Source organism: Choristoneura fumiferana, chromosome Z (genome assembly GCF_025370935.1).
Source record: "Choristoneura fumiferana chromosome Z, NRCan_CFum_1, whole genome shotgun sequence".
NCBI lineage: Eukaryota > Metazoa > Arthropoda > Insecta > Lepidoptera > Tortricidae > Choristoneura > Choristoneura fumiferana.
The window spans coordinates 24,288,513-24,313,569 of NC_133472.1; the positions used below are offsets into that span (position 1 = coordinate 24,288,513).

At 35.8% G+C, this 25,057-nt stretch overlaps 1 protein-coding gene across 8 annotated transcripts in view; it reads right to left on the reverse strand.

Annotated features, from left to right (window-relative positions):
• The window catches only part of Pdp1 (PAR bZIP family member Pdp1), a 167,080-nt gene that overhangs the window by 16,104 nt on the left and 125,919 nt on the right, over window positions 1-25,057 (reverse strand). For 2 of the 8 annotated variants that reach the window (XM_074093811.1, XM_074093793.1), the window contains exon 1: window positions 10,672-10,975. The exons of 4 other annotated variants lie outside the window; for them this stretch is intronic. In XM_074093811.1, coding sequence (XP_073949912.1) covers window positions 10,672-10,855 — 184 coding nt within the window. In that variant the 5' untranslated portion in view covers window positions 10,856-10,975. Of the gene's footprint in view, window positions 1-10,671; window positions 10,976-25,057 lie in introns of those variants that run through there. 2 more of the 8 variants (XM_074093818.1, XM_074093803.1) reach the window with 1 other exon arrangement.

Genomic DNA, 25,057 nt, shown 5'->3' on the forward strand with positions numbered 1-25,057 from the left:
TATTGCACTAAGCCTTTAGCATTTAAAATGGGTAAAATGCAACAATATCAGTCTAGTAATACGTCTGCTTTAAATGAATAAGAATTAAAGTATTGCATTGTGAATGATTATTTCTTGTTAGGAGTAGTACGTATGGATACAGCACTTATATATATACATTGGTTATTACATTAGCATAGTGTTGGCATGATGGTGAACTGTGTAATCGCCAGTCGCTGTCCAGCTACATTGTTTTTACCTACCTATTAAGCCGTCCTGAGCCAGAAGAAGCCAAATAGGAGGCACCCATGTGCCGCTTAGCGAAGAAAGGTCATAACAGTTTGAATTTGTATTGCATATTTCTTATAATCGAATAAATATCAGAATTTATTGTAGTGTGTAGCGTAATACACAAACATAAGAACCTCACGTTTCATTCCTTATCACTCGAGTCACGTTTGCGAACTATCGGTCCATTATAGTTTCTATCGCTAATCAGACAAAACGTCCACCTGTTGTGTAGGTTCAACTATACACACACGGAAAACCAGTATTTCGTTCGGCGTATACATATTTGTCCAGATTCACTAATCTTAAGTCCGAAATTCGATGATCAAATAATATTATAAACGAGCTCCGGCTTTTAGTTGCTAAGTTTACATTAAGAATAATTTCAATGAATATAATACCTGTGTAAAACTTGTCTAAGAATGTTAATCAAAAATAAGTTGACCAGTTCTCATTAAATTTGTCGCAGGTATTACATACACTATTAAGCTATTTTGACTTTAGCAGTCTATTTAAACTTAAAATTTTAAAGTATACAATGCTTACCGGTTATTCGTAATATAAATTAATAGATTTGATTAGTTTTTATTTAAGTTAATTTGTTTTATTAATAATCATAGATTAACGATTTACTTACTTTAATTTTTGTTACTGTTGAGCACTTGTAAAATGTAGTGTTTTGCTACCTAGCTAGAAGTATCTCAAGTTTATTCAGAAGTTGCTACCAAACTATTAATTTATTTCCACAATTTCGAGATTAGTTGTAGATTACGGTAGGTACATAAATCATGATAAAATCTACAAAAGCTGTGTTTTAAATAAAAAGGGATTACCCGTGGAATGAATATTCATATTCGTATATTAAGTAGGTATGCTGACTGCCGACAAAATTACATTCTCATTAAAAAATAAAACACGTTCGTCCATACTTTTTGATATGTCAAAAATAACTGTAATGTAATGCAATATAAGTAGCCATTCTGCAATTCGGTTGAATTAAGCTCAAATATTGTCTCTCGCCCTATTAAGTGTCGTTAATGGCATGTTAGAATTACGTCAATGGAATCAAATGATAATCTCCGAAAGAAAAACAAAGATGATCGCTAAAATATTGATTAAATTTTTAAGATTTACGCATATAATAATAATAGATTTATTTTTCGACCAACATGGTTTGTTCGCGACAAAATTTGCGTAATTTTACGCGAGGATTTTGTAACCCGTAAAAGTTATGTTATAAGATTTTGGCGCGGTAGGTACCATCAGCCAAATAAGTAGTCTATCAATTTTTAAACAAGTTCCAATCAAATGAATATGTCGCTAAAGTCGAACTTTCAAGTTGACAGATAAGTCATAGAGTATTGGCATTATTGTTTTATGACTTGCAAACGATTATCAACCTTAGGGTGGTAGACCACATATTTGGCTGAAGGTACCTACTATAGAGGTAATCCACCCAAAGACCAGATTACACAAATATACATGGTTTAATTCCCGTATTCAAAAGTTTCTGCGAAAATTAGATGTTGAATATTTATTTATACCGTAAAGATTGAAAGTGGTGTCACTATCAGAATAATGTAGGTACACTACGTCAGTGAAAAGTAAAAGTCGGAAGGTGCTATGCGCGGCTTGGCGGCGGCGGGGTCGAGGCTGGCGGGACGCGGGGAGAGGGGCAATGCGGAAGCATGCCGGAAGATTGCTTTTACTCTCCCTCGACGCAGAGCCTGCGCCTGCGCCGAGCACAAGTAGTCATACGCATCTACAGCCACCATGAGAACATTTATTTTTATATTTGAAGCATACTTTACGAATGCAAAGATGGTGTCAGCAACCATTTGTAGACAAAGAAGAAAGAAGGGGAAAAATGCGCCGAGATTTCTATTATAAGAAAACGGGATCTACGTTATCTTGATTATATTATCCGTGATAACTCGTCATTGACCCCGCACTTTAGAACTCTACCTACCATGAAAGTTGTATTATTGTTGATGTTAACAAATTATATAGGTAACTACGTATTTAGTTCATTTAGAAACAAATAATTAATACAAGACACCGGATTATTCACGTATTAATAATGTATTCGATAATTTATAGTTTTAATCTATCTGAGATCCTTAGCGGAACGATTAATAGCGTTCACACGTGTGTAATCCAGTGTCTTATTATTTACGTCTAAGTCTTACGATAGTTTTCTATTTAAAATATAATAGTTTATATACCTAATATAGCTAGAAATGTCGGTATACATTTATATAACACTGATCAAATAAATGAGAGATCAATAACTTTTCAAACAAAGGCGAAGCCGCGGGCGTAATCTAGTATTTTATAACTACGATTGGGTAAAGGTTGGGTAAATATACTCGCAGATTTTGCGGAAATATTGCGCTTGACCACATTATCAATTATAACTGATGCTGTCGATAGACACGTTATAAAGATTACTTAACGCATATAATAAGATACCTATTATAATAAAAGATCTACTCGAATATGTAAACATAGCCTTAATCGTTCACAGTGCAGGGCTTGGGCGAGGTGGGCAGCCAAGAGCGATTATTTCTCGTTTTGAGATTTCATTGTTGAGTTAAAAAGTAAAAGTGGTTGCGCTGTGCCCACGCGCACCGCACACGGAAGAAAGCACGCGGCGGGGGAAGCCCGGCGGCGAGCGGCCGGAATGGGGGACGAAGAGAAAGTTGCGAAAAGGTCGCCACTTTTGCCCAAATATTCCGAGTGAAAGTGCGTGCAGGTATGGTCGATTTGATAAAAAAAGTTTGCGAAAAGAGCAGCACTCGACGAGAACACTATTGCTAAATACAAAAGAGTGAAAGGTACAAAACATCCCTGCATACGAGTAGTTAATTTGAAATCATGACAGGTAATTTTCAAGTATATTACAGGATATAAGTGCATCTCTACTTGGTTATGGTTTATTCAGTACTTTGTCGTACTTAATACTGCATTGTTTAGCATAGCACTAACTTCTTCAGCTTGCGGCCGATGGGTTTTATGTATTAAAACGATGACAAGAGGAATTCTGGAGAGTTTGTGTACGAATAGTTTGTGGCATCGCTTTTAAATGTTAATTACAGTCGGAATCGGAATTTATTTAATACTACGTAGCACACGGGGGTCCGTAACACCATACAAATAAAGAAACTTTTCTTTCATACGGTCCGCCTTTAACTATAATTCATTATGGTTCGGTATCTAAAAAGGCAAAATGGAACCCTTAGGTCAAATCGTGTTCCGTCCATCAAGACTCTTTTTCTAGAACTCATGAAGATGTACATTGTCATTTTGTTTGAGTTGTCTGTTGCAGTTTGGCACGAGTTTGTTCAACTCACACTTGGCCGGTTTTTTATACATTATTTGTTGTTATAGCTACCATATATGTATAATTATCTATAAAACTTAAATGTCTGTCTACGAGTATTAATTCAAAAAATACAACACTACAATAGACGGACAGACAGCGGAGTTAGTTATAGGCCACCCATTGAACAACCTTGCGTACAAACGAGAACTTCACATTTTTTTATAAGTTTTTTTCTGAAGCCGACATAATGTAGACGTTCTCTCAGTTCCATATTTCATTATATTATTCATCTTGGTGTTAGTACATACATATACTAGAATGTATGTATGTATGAATGTAAATTCATTACTGTTCAAAAATAAAGAAACGAACACAATTGACAAACGTTGCGATATAAATTCGTGGGTGGATGCTCATATGTTTATACTCTGTACCGGACAAGTTATTACGCGCACCCGCTAACTAATTTCTCTATGATATAACCACGCACACATGTCGCTCATGTAATAATGTCAACAAAGCAGCAATGCCAAGTTCAGTGTCCAATTGATGCACTTTGTGTACTGCATCTCGCAGATATACATTTTTATTACATGAGGAATGTACGATGTCTAACATCAGTCTTTCGTAATATGCTTTTGTATGATATAATATACTATGTTTGCATATGCTTTTGTATGTTTCGACATTTTTTATGCCATATTTTAAACAATACCTACGAGTATCTAGTGATAATGCAATAATTAAAGATTCATTACCAGAAACAATAAGTTGTAACGTAGCACACAAATTCAAACACTGCCCAGTTACCTCAGTAGATGTGGAACGGTCGTAAAAATATTTTGAGTGATTGAAAATTCAATTTATAACCGAAAATGTTGAGTAGGTACCTACAGTAAAATTGCTAACGACTACAAAAATACCCAATTGTTAATTTACCTTATGGAAATGTTATTGGGATTATGTGACTTTTAAATAAATAACTACTTTTTTATTTCAATATTGCGTATTTTGTCAGTTTTTTTAGTATTTTTCATGCAAGTTTCAAGCTTTTTTTTGCATAATAATATTCGGTCTCTAACAGAAATTAATTTTTATGCGAAAAAACGGCTACAAAAATTCACACCAACACCAAAATTTTCTTTCCGTCCAATTTTGAAACTGGCGACCACACCAGAGTCATCATGCCTTTCACCCTTTCAAAACGAATTCGGTCAGAAGTAATCGAGATTTACATCGTAGACCAGCGTAGATCCCATATTGGAGCATCATTTTAATTTCTTCGACATGTCATTTTCGACACGTAATCATGATTGCTCGTAAATTCATGAAAAAAAAATGTTAATTTTGCTTTATTATAATAAAAATTACTCTTGTCAATTTTCTTTTGGCATACTCTGCATCAGATGATTGATTTAATACCACTGATAACCGTAGCCAATGGCTTACCGCGATCTTTACCAGATCTGTCCTGAGTCAGTTATCGGCTGTCTTACCTGGGTAATTGGCCCAAGCAAACATATATGTACTTAAATAAGCCTCATTTATGGAAAAACAGATCCTGATTTTCAATTTTCTTTTTGCCTCTAATAAGTATTGTAAAAAGGTAAACGTTGATTGAATAAAAAAGTAAAGAAGGATGAATTACATTTATAAACTAGCTCTAATAGTGTTTTTCATGGATAGGTTCATAAAAAAATATTTGTAATATAACTCGACAAGAGATAAATACTCGTATTATAGGTACTAGTTGGTACTTGGTACTTTTTGGTTTATATTAAAACGAGAGATAAAGTATTGAAACAACGATAATTTTAAATACAAATTACATGTATTTTTTTATAGCTTGCCTTTCTTGTTCTAGCAAAATATTAAAATTTGTGTGTCTGGCAACGGTAAATATTATAGTGACAGATAAAAACAAACGAATGCTAACAAAATGCTTATGTAAATAAGGGGGTAAGACAATAACTGTTTAACATACTCGTAACTAAGTCACTTATACGATTTTTGAATTAGTAATTTCTTCGGAAACTGAAAAAATGTTAAGTTCTAGTATTTTCCCTTACTTGTCATTTAGATATTTTTTCTTAATGTTTCTCCAAAACTGGCTGTCAATTTTAGAAAGGAATATGTTATAACTACGGACCTTGAGAATGAGACTGTCACTAAACAAAATAATATGTCAGCTTGCAAAATTAAGCTATGCTTTACAATTCTTTCAGTGTCATTTTAAGAGATGACAAATTTTGTTTAATGTTTTTATTTTGTTTATTTTTATAACCTGTAGCAACTTGCACCTTGAATTCATAATCTCATTATTGTCGTTGGAACTACACTTTTTAGACAGAAATTTTAACGAACAGACGCACCTTTTTAAGGCATTTAATTAAATTGTTGTATTTGTATTGAACGTGCTTTTGTATTCGTTAAAGCCCCTCTGCCCGGACGTATAGAAAATATATGTACTGCTACAAAGTCTGAAGATGTCTTAACTAAACAGCTGAATTCGAAGGACAGTATTATGCAAAACGTCGCCTAGGACTCTACTCATGTTGTGTATGTTATTAGTAGATATGTTGCAGAACCTTTTTGATACTAAGCCTTTACCATTTTGAATCATTATTTTTATTTTAAATATGAGACTCTTATTCAAGGCATATAACTTATGTTGTGTCTCCATCCATAAGTACTGAATAAATTACAATAAAAACTTTACATACGCTGTCTCAAAGTCAAGAAAGGACATACTACATACAATTTTGCAGGTGGTAGGACCTTGTGCAAGGTTTACCCGGATTGCTACCACCATCTTGCTCGCTAATCCTGCCGTGAAGCAGCAGTGTTTGCGCTGTTGTGTTTCGGCGTGGAGAGTAAGACAGCCGGTGAAATTACTTGATGTATCCCATCTTAGGCCTCTAGGTTGGCAACGCATCTGCAATACCCCTGGTGTTGCAGATGTTTATGGGCGGTGGTGATCTCTTACCATCAGGAGACCCACTTGCTCGTTTGCCATCCAGACGAAAAAAAAAAGATCTGTGAACTTACTCGAGTATAGAGTCGTTAGTCATTTTCAAAGAATCATGGATCGAATTATATCATAACATTAGACACTATAACACAGCTGGATTAAATAGACGGTAAGTATACGTCACGTACATCGATTTAATTTAGTTTATCGTGTACTTATATCATCAGAGATAATCCTGAAAAGATTCACGTACCAATTTTCAACATCTTCTAAGTGATCTCATCGCTACGAAAACCAGAATCATGCTGCACGTTTCTCATTCTTATGTATCACGCATAAGAATGAGATTCATTTCTAGGTCTGGGTCTAAATTAGTTACGTACGTATTAGAGATTTTTGAAGCAAGTTATTATAGCATTACTATTACTAGCTGTTGCCCGCGACTCCGTCCTCGTAGAAGTATTAAAAATAGTTTACGTCCTATTCTCAGACCTACCAAATATATAAAAAAAAATCATAAAAATCGGTTAAGCCGTTTCGGAGGAGTTGAGTTATAAACACTTATTTTTAAACCCCGACGCAAAAACAGGGGTGTTATAAGTTTGACCGCTATGTGTGTCTGTATGTCTGTGTGTCTGTCTGTGGTATCGTAGCTCTTAAACAGGTGGACCGATTTTAAAGCGGTTTTTTTCATTTGAAAGCAGGTTTTTTAGCGATGGTTCTTAAATCAAAATCAGTTCAGCCGTTTTTGAGATATTGAACTTTGAAGTGACAAAGTCGGGGGTTTTCCAACTTTTTATTGGTTAGGTTATATAATATTAAATAGAAATAGGTTTTTAACTATGTACGAGTATATATACCTGCGCGTAGGAGAGGTGACTGACTTTTATAAGTTGCTTAAGTGTCAAGAAAGCACAAGGTGTTTTATAGAACAACAAAACATGATTGTAAATTGTAAAAAAAAATGCGAAATAAAAATAATCGAAGAAAATAACATTCAAAATATTGGGGAGGATAGGGAAAAATAAGACACTTTTATTTAACTTGTGTTAATCAGCAGAGAGCGGAATTATCATGTCATTTTTTGACCTGTCATAGTGACTACTCACTTATCGACTTTAAATTAGATTGTAGTAAACTTATCAAGTCATGTAGAGCGTTCTTTTTCCGCATACAAATAAGAAAGAAAGAAAGAAAGAAAGGTTTATTTTGGCTCCATAAGTACCACCTAAAACTAAGACTAGAACTAGCACTAAAACTATGTTACTTGGTGACACGGCAGGATACCGAAAAGGGTCTCCACCCAGCATGTGTTGCCGCACATTATGTGCAGCAACGCTGGTTTTCTGTGGAGCCCAAACGTTAAATAAACATGTATGCATGAGCCAGTTCCTTTGCCCCAGTCAGACGGAGAAAAAATAAAAAAATTAAAACCATAGACAAGGGAGAAGTGACGGTAAATGGAATGGAATGGAATGGCCCAAGAGTATTCTGAGCCAAGAGTTTTCTTGAGTAGGCCATGACAATAAGTCACATGAATTTCGAGACAAGAACGAATCATTGGACACATTATGTCCCATCGTTGATTGAAGACTTTTAACTTACTGTTACCCACTGCGGAACCTATGATTAGATGACCAGACAAGTATGAATTTCTAACGACCTCTTTTCCAAAGTTGGTTTTACATAGTGATAACTAGACGACTTTAAAAACTATGTTCCCAGTTTAAGGTATACATATAGTTAAGGACTTATCCGATGTGATATTCTGTTAAGAATTCGAACGATTTTTCCAACGATATTGTCATGACGATATTGACATCGGAAAACCATCGCCATTTGCCGATTTTTATGTTAATTCCTTGCCAGTTCAGCAAAGTAATAACGTTGTTTATTAGTTACAAATGAAGCTAATATAGAGCGTGGTTCTTGAAACTTGAACGCCTTAATGTCTCCGCTGAGGAGACTGGCGCTGGTGCACCACCTACGTCTCGACCCAATCAACTTTTTTACTTCCTCAGTTTTTGAATCTAATATCTGAGGTTTTTAATAATACACATTTAAATTAAATAATTGAATTTGAGTACCGAAATATTAATCAAAACTACGGTGGTTTGATTTGCTTAATGAAAATGATGATGAGTCCGTCTTCGACATGACCGGGACACGACCGATGAGGATTTAAAGGATTAAAAATGGATAATTCAAAGAAAGAAGATAGAGCTTGACCACGTATTCTGATCAAAAGATCAAGGGGCTTGTCGTCAAGCACAAATTCTTCTGCTTGAGCCAAGCATTTTAATCATATAGTTACCTACAATCAATTAAAATATTGTAAACAGCCAAAAATCTTGGCAAAATAAAAAATCTCACGAGCCTCTCCTCTTCCTCTGGAAACTTCCGCAATAAGCGGTGCGGAAGATTATTATATTTAAACTTTCGACTTTTCCAAAAGTAGACGACTCACTCATTTCATAATATTCAAACTACTAATGAGTCTCCGAAATTTTAATAAATTAAACAATACTAACATCAGCTTGTGTTTAGTTATATACTAGTTTTATACCACGGCTTCGTTCAAGTGGAAGAATAAAAATTTACTTACTCTCTATCCCTTCGGAATTTCGAAAAAATGTCTTCTCACTTAGAGCACTTCCATGATTCTAAAGGAACACTTACGCCTGACAATCAAGTACATTATATCATTGTTAGGTAACAGCCTCAATTTTTGGCACAAACAAAAATCTCCGAATCTAAGGTGATTTTATAAACATTAGCTAATGGATATAGATTATAGGCTGCAAGGTCAAACTATAAATTCTTTAAACGACCACATGCGACGAGTGAATTGCAAAAAGAACGTTGTTTCACGAGAACTTGTGGCTGAAAATATAGATTTAGTATTGATATTTATTATCTGCTAGTCGTTGAACTTTCAACTTTAACACAATGATTTTATGTATACACATAACTTTGCAACGCGTTGATGGGACAGCTTTAAATTTATATAAGAACAAACAGAAAGCAAATCTATTATTTTATAGGAACAATAATACTGTCATAATTTAAACGCGAATAGTATCTAGTGTGGTGGCATAGTCGCTTCCGCGCTACGGCTTCCCTGCCTCGTTAATCGCGTTTGCGACCTACTGTATTTAGGCTCATAGCTGTCCGGAGGCCGTACTGTCTAAAACGCTTGCAACTACGATCACATTCATCATCTCTTTCTAATGATATGTAATGCCATACATATTATAGAAATAGTGGTTCCCAAATTTAATCTAAATTTCAACTAAATCCAAATCGGTTCAGCGTTTAAGCGTGAAGATACAGACAGAAAAAGATACTTTCGCATTTATAATAATAATATTAGTACAGATTTCAGTTGCATCAAAGTTACAAATAACGACAATCGACGTCAAACTAGGCATCAAATTCCTTTAATTCCTTCCATTCCAAACTCATTCTTAAAGTCAACTCTATTGAGAAAACTAGGCAAAAACGTCAACTAATGTAGATATAAATAAATGTAAAAAAAAATAAGTAATTAATTAGTGCTTTACCTAGAACATACATAACCTACTTGAAGAAAAAGGGCTGTAATATGAACAGCAAATACAAATCAAACCCGTACATAAATTCTTCCAAAGCGGAAAGGTTAAGAGTATCAATAATATCTACGCGAGATAAGATGTTTATATGACTTTTAGATTATCATTGAAATGAATAAGCTAATTAACGTATTACCATTTCAAAAATAGCCCATGATTTTCATCCAGTGTAAAATACGGATAGACTATTTAAGTTTATGTCACGAATCTATACACAGTGTCACAGTCATGTTACCATTCAGCCGAGGCAGTAGGTACGCTAAGCCTGGACGAAGACAAGTTGCAGTGAGTGAAAGGCCCCTTTGCCGAAACAAAGAACTCTCGATGAACCGAAAAGTTCCATCCGATATCGGGTTGCGCGCGGGCACTTTCTCTTTTTTTCACGGCTCTCTCGTGTCCGCATCCGCGCTTGCGCTGCGCCCGGGGCAGCGTCGATCACGCAGAGAAAGTGCTCGGGGCTTCCTGGTCGCGGGACCAACCCTGTGCGGGCCACTGACCGTTGACGAAGACGTGCTGCCTCCAGATGTGGTACTGGCTCCAGCGGTCGTCGTCCTGCACGTGCGGGTGTCCGTGTTGAAGCTGCGGCAGTGAGGGCAGCGGCGGGTGCGGCGGCGGCAGCAGCTGCGGCGGCGGCGCCGGCGGCCCGAGCGGCTGGATGGCTTGCGGGTGCTGGTACTCCATCAGGTAGAGTCGAGGCGCTCCGCGACGCACTCGCTCAGTGTTCACTCATCGCGGCGCGGGCGCGGGGGTCACGCAGGGCGTGCGATCGCGGCGGCGTGCAGCGCGCGACAGGCCGACGCGCGATCGCACGCGCGCTGCCTCCCTCCCGCGCATCGCCTCCCACCGCAACGCCGCGCGAGCCTCCCGCGCCGAGCTCTCTTGCCTCTCACTTGCTAGACCTCCACCCGCTTCCTCCACTTCCTCTACACGCGGCATAGTTTTTAATTACAGTGACATAATACGATGCGCGATCACTCTCGACGCGATAACTGATTACTGGTCGCGGCGCATGTTATGTGTACACACGAGTGCACGTGTCGTTTGTTGCTTGTAAACAAAGACCGCAACTTATCCATTTCACCGTTTTGCTACTAGGTATGTGACTTGCTACGAAACAAACATAAAACTTTTAGATACTTAGGTAGTCACATCATATTTTAGAGCTCAATCGAAAGTTAATACTTTATGATTGCCGTTGGAAAACATAACAGGAATGTATGTATGTATGTATGTAAATACTTTATTGTACATAAAATACAAAAATAATACAAAAAGAAAACAACAAAACAAAATAAGTAATATATAATGTAAATAAGAAATGAATGATGATGAATGTAAGTGTTATATATAATATATCTCTTGAAAATATGGCAGATTGTATATCATCGATTCTGGTTAGATAGGGAATGACGTCCTAGCGCGCGTTAAACTCTTTTTTAAGTGAAGGGTCGGCTAAAATTTAAGTCACAAAAATTGGTGATCATAATATTTTTAAGTTATCATTTTGCATATTAGCCCGCTACTCAAGTTCTAACTAATAAATAATTCAATAGCATATAGAGCAAGCCCGCAAATCAAACACGTACTACTATTGACGAAGCGAGCTAAGTAAGACTTGAAATGCATAAATGGATTTATATTGATAATATTATTTATTTTCTTAAACATAGCGGATAGAAGTAATCTGCAATATTTTTCCATAGAATCGACGGGGATTACGGAGCTGCCAGTAAGCAGGTGGTAACATCGTCGTTGCTCTATTATTTTGCGGTCCAATCGCGAACCTACGTACCTTCTAGGTTTTTCGTAAACAAAATCTCAGTTAAGGTGTGTGCGTTGTATTTAAGAAAGATAGCTATGTTCCACTTAAACACAAAATCTACATTCAAAGTCACAATAACGACGGTGTGTTGTGTTCCTCTATTTTTATCTTCATAACGATTGCGGGATTGTAGTTGTTATACAGACCTACAATAATCATTTTATTTACTTGAGACCGTATTTTTAAATGAGATTTCAATAGTAGTTAAATCAATTAAACCTATAACTTCATTACAATTTTCCGCCACTTTCAATGATATCTTTTATGGACATGATGTCAAAAATCATCTTTTTATCAGTGACGAAGAATTTTACTTCAACTTTCAACTTTTCTAAAAAAGTAAACCAGTCATTGTATTCAAAAAACTAGTATCTGAAAATTTTTGATGAATGAAACATAACATTAGCTTGCGTTTATTTAAGTAAGTTTAGTTTTATCCCGCGGCTTCGATCCAATGGGAGAAAGAAAATTGGCTTAATCTGTATCCCTTGAGAATTTCTATAAAATCTTTTTTTGCACTAAGAAGAGATGTTTCGAAATTTTCTTAAGGAATCTATCTCCCAAATATCGAACTCCAGTGGTTCAGGCTGCGCAATGTCTCTCAATCAGCCATTCAGTCACGTGTGTATAAAAGATAAACCCATAAACTTTAATATTTATAGGTGCCTTGGGCCACGGAAAAACTGAGTCGATAGGTATTTTTATATGTATGTTAGAGCTATCACTTATCACACGGTTGACACAGTCAGTATAGTGTTTAATTTTGGGCATGTTCAACCCTGATGCGTGACCAGCTGTGCCAACACGGCAGTGTGCCTGCGCGCGCTGATAGCGGGAACAATGGTGTTTTCCTTCGGCCAGATGTGCGCTTCGCTGACTCATACGCTTTTCAGGAATTTTACAATACTCCCTCGTTAGTTAGGTACCAGCAATTTTGATTTCCAGTTAAAAAAAATACGAAAGGTCGTTCCATTTGTTATTTTACGTTTATGAAATAACGAATATTAAACAGGTATAATATTTTCATGATCAACTGCACCAAAATTTTCTTTATAAGATAGTTAAGTTCGTAAAAGCGTTTGCTACTTACTTCATCTTATGAATAGTTAGTATAAGTTTGTCGTTTTTCACTTTGGATTCTTCCTCTGCCTTAGGTAAATAAATAATACATGTTAAAAGAATACCTGTTTTAACATATATAAGACACTTTATGAGGAATTCTATGAAAATAATTAAGTTTATATCCAGCAAGTAGATGCAGCTTAAATAATCTCTGCACTCAAACGATCGTTGTTGGATTATTTCATGAATTGATGATTTAATTGAAGGCTTAGTTAATTGACATATATATTATAGTCTTCGCGGCGCGCGGGAGCGGCGCGCGATAACCCGCCGGGCTATCGCGCATCTAAAATGGAACCCAAACTTGAACCCGACTTGTAATCTCCATAAATATGTACATACACAACTAGGTATTTATTACACAAATAATATTGGGTAATATTTCAGCGGAGCCCGTACGCGTAATCCTCGTGGAAGCCTTAAATAAATTGGTATCATTTTCGCGCGATTGTATTTATCATTTATTTTTATGCTCATCTCATAACGTGTGACGGGAGGAAGTGGCGCTAACGATCGTAATTCCAAGTGCATTAGGCCTCTGGTCGAAAATAATGTATCAATAGGTGGCTTTCGGGTATAATATGTTTTATGAAAGAGTAAAAAATTGATAAATTTTCAGTACTCGGTATGGTAAAATTAAGACTGTAATTTTAAATCGGATGTGCAGGCAGAATAAGCTGCTTCACTAGGTATCAATTGCATTTCGGTTTAGACCAGACTCACGCCATACGATAATTATTGATTTTGACGACTAATCGGCTCCTTGTTGCAATTTGTCGTCGTAAAGAAAAACACTTGATTCAAAGCCTTCACTTTTTCTGCCAAGCATTAACACGACATTATTACGAGTAATATAGTTTGCTTTTGACCAGCGCATTTTTGGTAGACGCGATTTAATACATGTGATCAGAAGATCGCCGCGGCAACGAGAACAGATATTTGTCACAATATCGTTCCCAGAAAAAAAAAAAACAAATGATTTATTCAGTAAATAGGCCGCAATGGGCACTTTTACACGTCATTTTTTAAACTACCAGCGCTTTCGGAAAGACCATCATTGCCAAGAAGAATGCGCCGCAAGAAACTTGGCAGAAAGTCATTTTTTCATAAAAATATAATTACAAATAAAATACTTAAAAACTATATTATACAATAAAAGAAAAAAAAAGAAAAAATAATAATAAAAGAAATACAGGGATGTATGGGGTCCCTTAGTTACAATACTAAACACTAACTATATCTAACTAACTATATACAATACTAGACACATAAGATTCGGCTTTATTTAGTTTTAACTTGGCAACAGCTTGAAACACGATGGAAACTTAGATGGGATTAGGAAGCAAAAGCTAAAGTACTGTTTGCTAGGCTGGCTTGCTGCAGCGTGCAACGCTTGCATGGGGCGATGCTGTATCGCAACGCGGCGAAGCGTGAACCCTGATTGCACCCGCAGTCCATTGTCTTGCATTGACCTTTTGCACTAATCATCAAGCAGACTTAGACTCATAACTTATTAATATTTGTGTATATGGCTATTATTACCCGCGTAGCTGTTATACCCCTTGAATATTCTTTTAAGTAGCGTCTCCCTTATAAGATTAAATAATTGACTGATTCAGGCATCAGTTCGGGAGGTCCATTACAATTAACTATACAACTTTTACCTTTTAGCTATTTACATGGTAGTGTAGTAGCAAGATAAGAGGCCCAGTTTGTTAATGATTAATTAATCTAAATTCATTCAAAATTGTACTTAGAAGGCGGAAGATGAAATTGCACTACCAAGGAATGAATTAACGCACACATAGGTAACTGACAGAACTGAAATAATTATTCGAATAAGTAAACTCCTAAGATCGTAATAACCATGAGCTTGACATTGGAATGCGAACATAGTGTTGCAGTCGAAAACAGCGAGCACAAGTTTCACTTTCATGAGCGGCACGGGGAGCGGGGAGCGAGGGGGGCGCGCGCGCGCAGCCTCACTTGCCACAAAAAATAAGCAACTTTTCCTTTCTCAAAAATACGAACACTTTCACCTGCGCCGAAACTCGCGAGAAATATCAACTAAGCCAAACCTACGAGTATTCGGTAGTGCGATAGAAGTAACCTTGTGGTTGGCAGTTTTCACTACCGTCGGCTTGGCGTCGCTCGTTTATGTAACTAATGTTTACGTTCGAGCAAAACATGACCTTTACTACTTACTCCTTGTGTGACACAATTAAGACAACTACAATAAATATGTACTTCATCCTTGACACTTCTGTAGCAGCGAATCAGAAAAAAAATCCTTTTCCTTGCTATGGTCAGCGCAATTTAAAAACGATAAAAAAGTAAAGAATTCGAAATAGTAGATAATATTGGTACTATAACCTCTTTCAACTTTAATACGACGTTATGAGTATGTAGAGAGAGCCGCTGAGAGATGGCGACTTTTTCCATTCTATTTTTATAATTGCGATGTATTTTAAAGACTTTCATCCATGTAGATGCTGTCCTAAATCTAATATTTAAGCATTATTTATTACCGTAAAAGTAACACTAAGCCCATCTTTTCATAAAAAAAGATCATACCGATATTGATCTGGCTAAGTAATACATAATATCCAGAAATGTTATGAGTAGATACTTATGAGTTGAATTTGATACAATCTAATATATAAAATTCTCGTGTCACAGTGTTTGTAACCAAACTTTTTTTTGTGTATATTCGGTTGGTCTGAGAATAGGACGTAAGCTATTTTTTATACTTCTACGCAGACGGAGTCGCGGGCAACAGCTAGTAATATCTAAAAACAACTATTTACCTGGGAAAAGCACTTGATATTAATAAATTTAGTATTTTAAAGCTTTGGTAATTTTTCGCAAATGCAAAATATTTCGAAAAATGGCTTCCACATAGGTTTGTGGAAGGTGGGCCACCTGGAATATCTTTCATTTTTATTCCAATGAAGGGATCATAGTAAACATGTAAAATAAGTAGGTACCTACACCAAAAATATTTTAAAGGTTCAATTTTGTCACTTTTTAGAGTACTTCATTAATAAGTTATTATGTATAGCCATGACGAATAACAGCTTTCTAGTAATAATAGTCTCTGACTGAGCTAAGCCATTGAGAAAAGGACAGACAGATAGATAATGGATAAGGTAAAACAATAACTCTTACTTATACTATTCTGTTTAATAACTTTGCCTACGGAACCATAAAAACAGAATAAGCGCGGTTTATTTTATACCTATTTAAAGCGGAAACCTGTCAAGAGAGACGACGGCACGTGGAGGATCCGTAAAAACAGAGAGATCCAGGAGCTGGTGGCTAAACCCAACATCATCGGCGTAACAAAATCACACAGACTTCGCTGGTTCGGCCACCTACTACGAATGGGAGAGGATCGGGCTGCCAAAAGAGCGTACGTGGGACGACCGGCTGGTCGCCGCCCGGTTGGGCGACCCAGGTACCGCTGGGAGGACAGTGTCCAGGCGGATCTGCGACGTCTCCAAGTCGACGACTGGCAAGAGGCTGCGCACGATCGGGACAGATGGCGTGCTCTCGTTTCGGAGGCCAAGACCCTCTTTGGGTCCCTGAGCCAAATTAGTTAGTTAGTTAAAGCGGAAATGTTAAACGCCACCTAGAGGAAAAGTTTCTTTTGAGTACATTTTAAATCTTTAGTATTGAGTAGGTACAGAAGATTGGAAAATGTATTCAAAGGAAACGTTCCTTAATTGCGCTCCTTAGTTCTTTAACAAAAGCGCTTTCAATAATTTCATAGAAAACAATTTTGTGTTTGTACTTTATAATATATTTTTTAACAAAAATAGAACCAACTACAACTTTTTGGTAGTGGGTTCCATTTGTGAAAAAAAAAATTTTTTTGGAGTCAGTTTTACTTTTTCATTGAAAATTTATTTTATTTATTAGTTTTTTGTGATTTGTTACCAAAGTACATCTCACAACGATTCCATTAAGCCCAAACACGGCTTAGTTACATTGTTTCATGACAGTTTGTTTTTTTTATATGTAACTAATACTCTTTTGTCGGTACAAATTGGTTCCGCCAAACGTGAGATAATCGCGGACAAACATAACAATATACATTTAAGTCAAACCAAGAACCTCCTTTTTTTGAAGTCGGTTAAAATACCAAAACCTTTTCCTAAATGTAACAAATACTTTACAGGAAACCGCATCAAAATCGGTCGAGCCAAACGCGAGATAATCGCGGACAAGCATACATACATACATACGTACTTACAGGTCGAACTGAGAAACTCCTTCTTTTTGAAGTCTGCTAAAAATAAAATAAAATGAACGTATGAATGTATGTATTGGAATCACAAAATGAGACTGTTTTGGTAAACAAAATGAAAGTTTACCTACCGACATTAAAATAGTTTTTACTTAACTAGACTTCATATATTTATTTGTTTCAAATCATGCAGGTTTATTTTGATCCACTTGTAGAGGTTTGATTGAGATGAAATATGTACTTTAGGTTGGATGACTGTAATTACTTTTTTAACAAAACCCATAAAAATATAGAGAGATTTCATAGAGAGATTAGAGATTTGATCTTTATAATCCCTATCGATTAATGGCATAAAAGCATGGTAAGCATAAAGGATGTGATTTTTCTAACGGTTCGTTCCTCGGGTGGGGCAAGTGAATTTTCATACAGTTTTGTTTCTTTTTATAAATAACGAAATGTTTCCTTTTTCACATTTCAGTAATTAATTTTTCACATGTTCAGTATCAAGACCACTTTCTTTCGAAGTGGTGTTGAAAGTGTAATCAGGTATGTGTTAAAATCTATGGTTTTGGAGGCGAAAATTAATTACAATTCTCATATCTAATACAGTATCATAGCTACTGTCGCCTAATTTTAACAGATTGCGAGATGCAGATTGCAGATTATTATTTTAAGCAGTACCTATTTAACTTTTTATTTAAGTAATCATTTTGGTCTAACAAGGTGTTTTTAAGCAGGACCTTAGGCTTTTGAGAGTAGAGTCAACCAATTTGATTCCTATAGAACCGTGTGCAAGTAAATTTTACGTTATTCGATTAACAAAACATTGTTGCAGATAAATAAAATAATTTACTATGATAAGGTTCCATAGTTGCCTAGAAATCAACTTGGTTTAATGTACATGCACAAAGCCGCACCGCGCACTCTGTTTAGCAGCTAACATTATTTATTTATTTTATTGCGGACACAATGCAACGCAAACCCACGTGTATTGGTAAAAAAAGGATATGTAGAGACATGATTTCTGTCGCAGTTGCTAGAGGTACGGTTAGAGCGGAGCGTGGAAGTGGCGCCGCCAATGTCAGGGTTGGCAGCGGCGTGGATTGTTATCGCACGCGTTATCACGCCATTGTGGAACATGGTACAATAACACTGTCCACTGTTTTGCCTACACACCTGTTATACACAACCTGAGCAGGCTGAATACGTGCAAATCTAACAATTCCGCATAGCGTGTAGCGTACCATTAAAATGCAAATAATGTGATGAGTGATGACACGGACATATTATAGGCTTTCGATTGGCTTTCGTAGTTGTTTCTCTTAGCAACGCATGCGATAGCGCTAGTAGCATTCCTATAGTCCATTCAGGATAACATTGGACTCTAGAAGTTCACAGAAGAAGGGTTCTAAATTTTTTTTGTGAAGTCGTAATAATAATGATGAATAAAATAAGTAATACGATGAAGTCATAATTTTGTTTAGTTTTTAAGTAGATTAATTATTACTTAATATACTTACAAAATAACACAATATTAATATGTAATTTGCTACATAATATTAACTCGATTTATATTTATATATAATTTAATAACGTTTCATGGACTCATCCGGTCTTCCCTGTTTAAAAATATTCTACTCGTAGTTACTACTATGAAACTCAAGCTTCTTTCAATTCCAAATTTCATCAAATTTGGTGCAGTGCTTCAGTTGTGAAAAGTTAACTATTCGTATATGATTAAAGGTAAAAAACTACAAATAATGCACAAATTTTTTCATGAGTTAACAATATTATAAACGTTGCGTTTCTTGCAGAATGTTCTTTACCTCTGCCTCTTTAGGTATTTTATAGGAAGACGTTTCTGTTTTTAACAAAATAGTAAAAGTTTTTTATTGGTTTTAAATTATGATATGTAAAATAGCAAAGTTAATCTCACTAATATTAATTATAATTGCGAAGTTTGTATGTATGTATGTTAGTTTGTTATCTATCACTTCACGTATTAACCGCTAAACCGATTTAGGTGAAATTCGGTATACAGATAGTACAAATCCCGGGGAAGGATATAAAATAGTTTTTATCTCGGAAAATTGCATGTTCTCCGCGGGAAAGTAATAAACGTATTCTACGTGAACGAAATCGCGAGCAACAGTTAGTGAATGAATAGTTTAAACTAATATTGACGTCTTCGATATTTTAATTAGAAATAGGTTTAAACCAAATACTAAAAAAAATCATTTTTTTAATGACTTCCTAAAACGTGCATTATAAAGAGCCTATTTTCATTCTGTCCACTCCTATATTAAACAGACTGTAAGTTGTGAAACGTTAACTATTCGTATATGATTAAAGGTCATCACATTTCGATCCAAACTGGCGATTAAAAACTATAAATAATGTACAAAATTTTTCATGAGCAAACAATTTTATAAATGTTCCGTTTCTTACAGAATGTTCTATACCTCTGCCTCTTTAGGTTTTTTATAGGAAGGCTGTTTATAACGAATACGGTATACTAAAAAAATGCAATTTTTAAATGACTTCATAAAGCTTTCATTATGAAGAACCTATTTTCCTTCTGTCCATATTAATAGACTGTAATAAATGTAAACTCTTCTTCCTTCAAATGAGGCAAAGACCATTCCAGGTCAGATCTACCGAGCTACCTTATGTATGTCTTATTTTTCTGGTTTTTCTGTGCATCTATATTTCAGTTTGTATTTTCAATTTAGGTTTTACGGGATGACCGTAAAAGTAAAAATTTGGAATTGAAATAAAAGATACAAAAAGATTCCAAAAAAACAATCTTACTACCTTGTGTAGTCTGCCCTGCTCGCCTGCACTGCTCAAAAATGTCCTGCCCAAAACTGCCTATATAGTACAATGAGTACATTTAACACGACGACAATATTTTTCCCGGGCGTGCTGAAATGACAATCGGACCAATCAAAAGTAATCGTCTGCTGCATTTGAAATTAAATTGACCAATGGGAATGCGTCATTTATGACTTTTATGAGGTGTTTTTTTTTTCTTAAGCGCATAATATGCACAAAATGCTTCAATTTTTCATCACAGCAGGTCGGACATGACAAGGAGGACTTTTTTTTTTGTAAATATGTGGTTGTGTACTGGACAACAAGAACGGACTCGTTTAATAAAAATATATGTCACAAAAGAAAAACTAAAATCGGCGGGAGGGGTGACACTATTTACAGACCCGGATAATACCGACATGGAAATGCTGACCTGATTATTCTTGTACACCCCAAACTTGCCCCAAACAAACTCGTGTCAAGCTGACATGAGTTTCTATGGGCATGTAGGTACAAGAAAAATCGGGCCGGTAAAGAGTGTCACACGGCGGGAGCAACGCAGTCTTTGGATTATTATTGTTTGTTTTGTGATAAATGTCTTTTTTATTTCCTCGCAATGGTCGTGAAAAGCACAATGTTTAGTTTCGACCAAAAGTCCTATAGAACAACTCGTTTTTCTATTACTTGCTTTTCAGCCTCTACAACAATGTACTATACATTAATGTATTTTATCAGTATCTTTTTTATATAAACTACTAACTAGCGTTTACCCGCGGCTTCGCACGCGTAAATCATTCGATACAGCAGTTGAATTCAAAATTCCGGGATTCTATTAAACTCTCGTGGGATTCCTAAAATTACATCGTGGTTTTCATTGACGTTAAATTAAAACACCCATGCCAAATTTCATGACTCTAAACCCAGCGGTTGTTATTTCGGGATTTTATCCCAACCTCGTAGGAATATCGAGATAAAAAGTAGCCTATGTGTTATTCCAGATGTCCAGCTAAATACGTATCAAATTCCATGACTCTAAGCCCAGCGGTTGGGTTTTCAAGATTTTATTCTTATCTCGTGGGAATATTTGGATAAAAAGTAGCCTATGTATTATTTCAGATGTCCAGCTATCTACATACCTACCAAAACATCATGACTAAGCCCAGCGGTTATTATTTCGAGATTTTTATCCCTATCCCGTTGGAATATCGGGATAAAAAGTAGCCTATGTGTTATTCCAGACGTCCAGCAACCTATACATACCAAATTTCACGACTCCAAGACCAGCGTTGTTACGATTTTTCAAATTTGGAATCGCTGATAAAAAAAAACTGATAACACCTAGAGGTTTAATTTTTTATTATATGACACGATATAAACTCTCAGGTCGCAAATGAGATAATTGATTTAAACCCTTTTAAAAAAATAATAAAAATATATTACCGTCCAAAACGTAACGAAAATTGACTATTTTTTTTGACCACGAGTACTTAACCTTATTATTTTCATGCTATTTAACTTCTCATGATCATGATTTTGTTTAAACAAAATTTTATGATATAACGATAGCCTACCGATTGCGGAATCATGATAATCAAATAATTTTCATGTTTTATATTTATTTCTTTTCACGTGCCAAAAAACCACGTTTTCGTTACGAATACTTAGGTGACGCTTAATTAAGCTACCTTTAACGCCAATTTCGGTAGAAATTTGTTTTTGTACACTGGCAACTAATACTCTAATAGGGCAACATCGATGAGATAATAAATCTCATCAGTTTGTTGACAAACAGCCATCAAAAGTGACGCGGAGGTTTTTTTCCAAAAAACGTCGAAAGTGCTTGTTCGATTTTAAGGGTAAGTAGTGATTATTTTTAACTGGTTGTTTTTTCATACGATAGGGTAAATTTTCCATGTAAGTGGCATGTGTTATTATGTTCAAAATGTCGTTATTCACCATGATAAACGATTTTTTGTATAAAATACGTTACACTTTCGTTACGATTACGTTACATTTTTACAAAATGCTACGTATTTTTTACATAACGTAACGAAAAATGTGGTAAAGGGAAGTTCACACAGAAAAATTCTAACTTACACCAGTTTATTATTAGGTTTCCTAATGACTGCACGCACAGTAAGTTAGTTAGATGGATATTTTGAAGTTAAATAATTTTAATCTGTAGGTGCAGGGATCGGCACAAGAGAATTGTGGCGAGTTCTGTGTTCACGTCCTGCTACATGCATAGCGTATTTAAAGTGAGAGACAAACGGAGAGATTCACTTACCTACTTAGTTCATTTGTTACCTAAACTTAATAATCATAATAATTTATTTCCAAAAACATCTTTTTACATTGTCCACTTAACTAAGATACTACTTCCTAAATTGGTAAAACCTGTGATTTAGGGTTTTGGCCATTTCTTTGAGGTATTTAATAGCTTGTACAGTCGAAGTCACAAGCATGCTCACAACTAGGTGGTAGGACCTTGTGCAAGGTCCGCCGGATTGCTACCACCATCTTCCTCGCTAATCCTGCCGTGAAGCAGCAGTGCTTGCACTGTTGTGTTTCGGCGTGGTGAGTAAGACAGCCGGTGAAATTACTGGCACGTGAGGTATCCCATCATAGGCCTCTAGGTTGGCAACGCGTCTGCAATACCCCTGGCGTTGCAGATTTTTATGGGCGGTGGTGATCGCTTACTCATTTGATCGTTTGCCATCCAGTCGAATAAAAAAAAACCACATCCAAATTCGTTATGCTTATAAATGTGCACCTTATTGTCAGTGTTAGAGAGGCATGTAAAGATACACTTTTGGAAAGATGTTCGTCAACTAGAGGGTACTTCTACTTCCACATTCTCATGTTTAGCTCTATAGATCTCATATAGGACAGATTAAAGATCAGTATCGTCAGAAAGTTCTAGTAAAACTAAAAACTTCACTTTATTATATGACATGTATTTTTTTTTCATACATGCGTTATCTAATGGGAATTTTTACCAGTTTGATCTAGGCTTTATAAAAATTTGCGTTACGTTTTATGGTAACGCCACGTATTTTTTTTATGTTATTTCTATGTCACATTGGTTAAAATTCGCGGCCTTACCCACATACCAAATTTCACGACTCCAAGACCAGCGGTTGTTATTTCAAGATTTTATCTCTATCCCGTGGGAATATCGGGATAAAAAGTATCCTATGTTTTAATCCAGGTTATAAACTAACTTTTTACCAAATTTCATCTAAATCCGTCCAGCCGTTTCAGCGTGTATAAGTAACAAACATACTCACTCACAAACTTTCACATTTATAATATTAGTAGGATAACAAGATCTCAGCTCAGAATGATGTAGTTACGTTTGATTTATGACCAAGTTCTAGGGCTACTGTAATCTAGCGTCGTTTCTCAAGGTTAGCAATGCAGTTGCAATAAATTGTATCTAACTATTCTAACAAAATTACACCAGTCCCCTCCACATGTCAGGGCGATTTTCCCATCAGCGCAGGCGTAAAACGTGCCCACAAGAGGGTAGCCCTAGTTTGAGGCTACGGTTAACGATATTTGCGTACCCTAACTAAAAACTAACGTCTGTCTTTGGTGTGTCACGTGGAACAATTGAACGCTTAATTCCTAGGCATTTGTTTATAATAAAAACTTAGGTACGAGTAAGTACATTTTATTCTTGTAATGTTGGTGCAAGACTCTACTTACTTGTATTTAATCATCACATAATACCTCTATGACCTAAATATGGCGTGCGTGAATGAATAGTAATTTATTTATGTATAGTCTATTAAACAGTGCATATATTAGAGGCATTCACAAAGAAAGAGATCAATATATCTCATTTTCTAAAGTTAACTTTTTCATTAAAGTTTCAGCAGGTTATCGTTAATTTACAAACATGGTAAAAATCGACGTGAAATCGGATTCACACCCGAAGGATTTGTTTATTTTTATCGCTGGCTTTTATTCATACAAATAATTATTTCTATAAAAAAGAAAACACACTATTTTTTTTTTCTATCTGAGATTTATTAAATTAATAGGTGGCTTAAACATAACTTTATAGACTAGAAAAAGAAAGCCGTCGGATATTGGAGAGCCTTGCCACTCTTGCCCTAGATTCCTAAAACAATCAAATCTGTCCTGCCTTACGTTGGTTATAGATCTCATTTGTTTAATTGCGAAGTTGCACTTTCAGGGCTGATGATTGACCAAGCATAAAGGTGCGATTCATTTTAAAAATCGGTCACTAAGCAAATTAAAGGTAGCTAAAATATGATAGGCAGGCATTACCTATTATTTCTTGCTTGCTTGCATTTGGCAGCTTAAAATTAAATATAGCTTTATTTGCTGGATTACTTGACGCAACTCTTAAAGTAAATTAAAGAATCATAAGTCAGTACCTGGGTTACCGAGCTTTGCTCGGGCTAAAACTCGATAATAAGCGTTTTCCCAGAGATAAGACTAAGCTAGATCGATTTGTCATCCCCGAAAACCCCCACATACCAAATTTTATCGAAATCGTTGAAGCCGTTTCCGAGATTCTGATTATTACATATATGTAATAATCGCTCGTTTTATAGCTCGTATTAATAGGACAGATTTGATTGTTTTAGGAATCTAGGGCAAGAGTGGCAAGGCTCTCCAACATCCGACTGCTTTCTTTTTATAGTCTATAGTTATGTTTAAGCCGCCTATTAGTTTAATAAATGGGTAAGGCCGCGAATTTTGACCAATTTGGACGTTTCAAATTTGGAACGCTGATAAAAAAAAACTGATAACACCTAGAGGTTTATTTTTTTTTTATTATATGACACGATATAAACTCTCAAGGTCGCAAATGAGATAATTGATTTAAACCCTTTTAAAA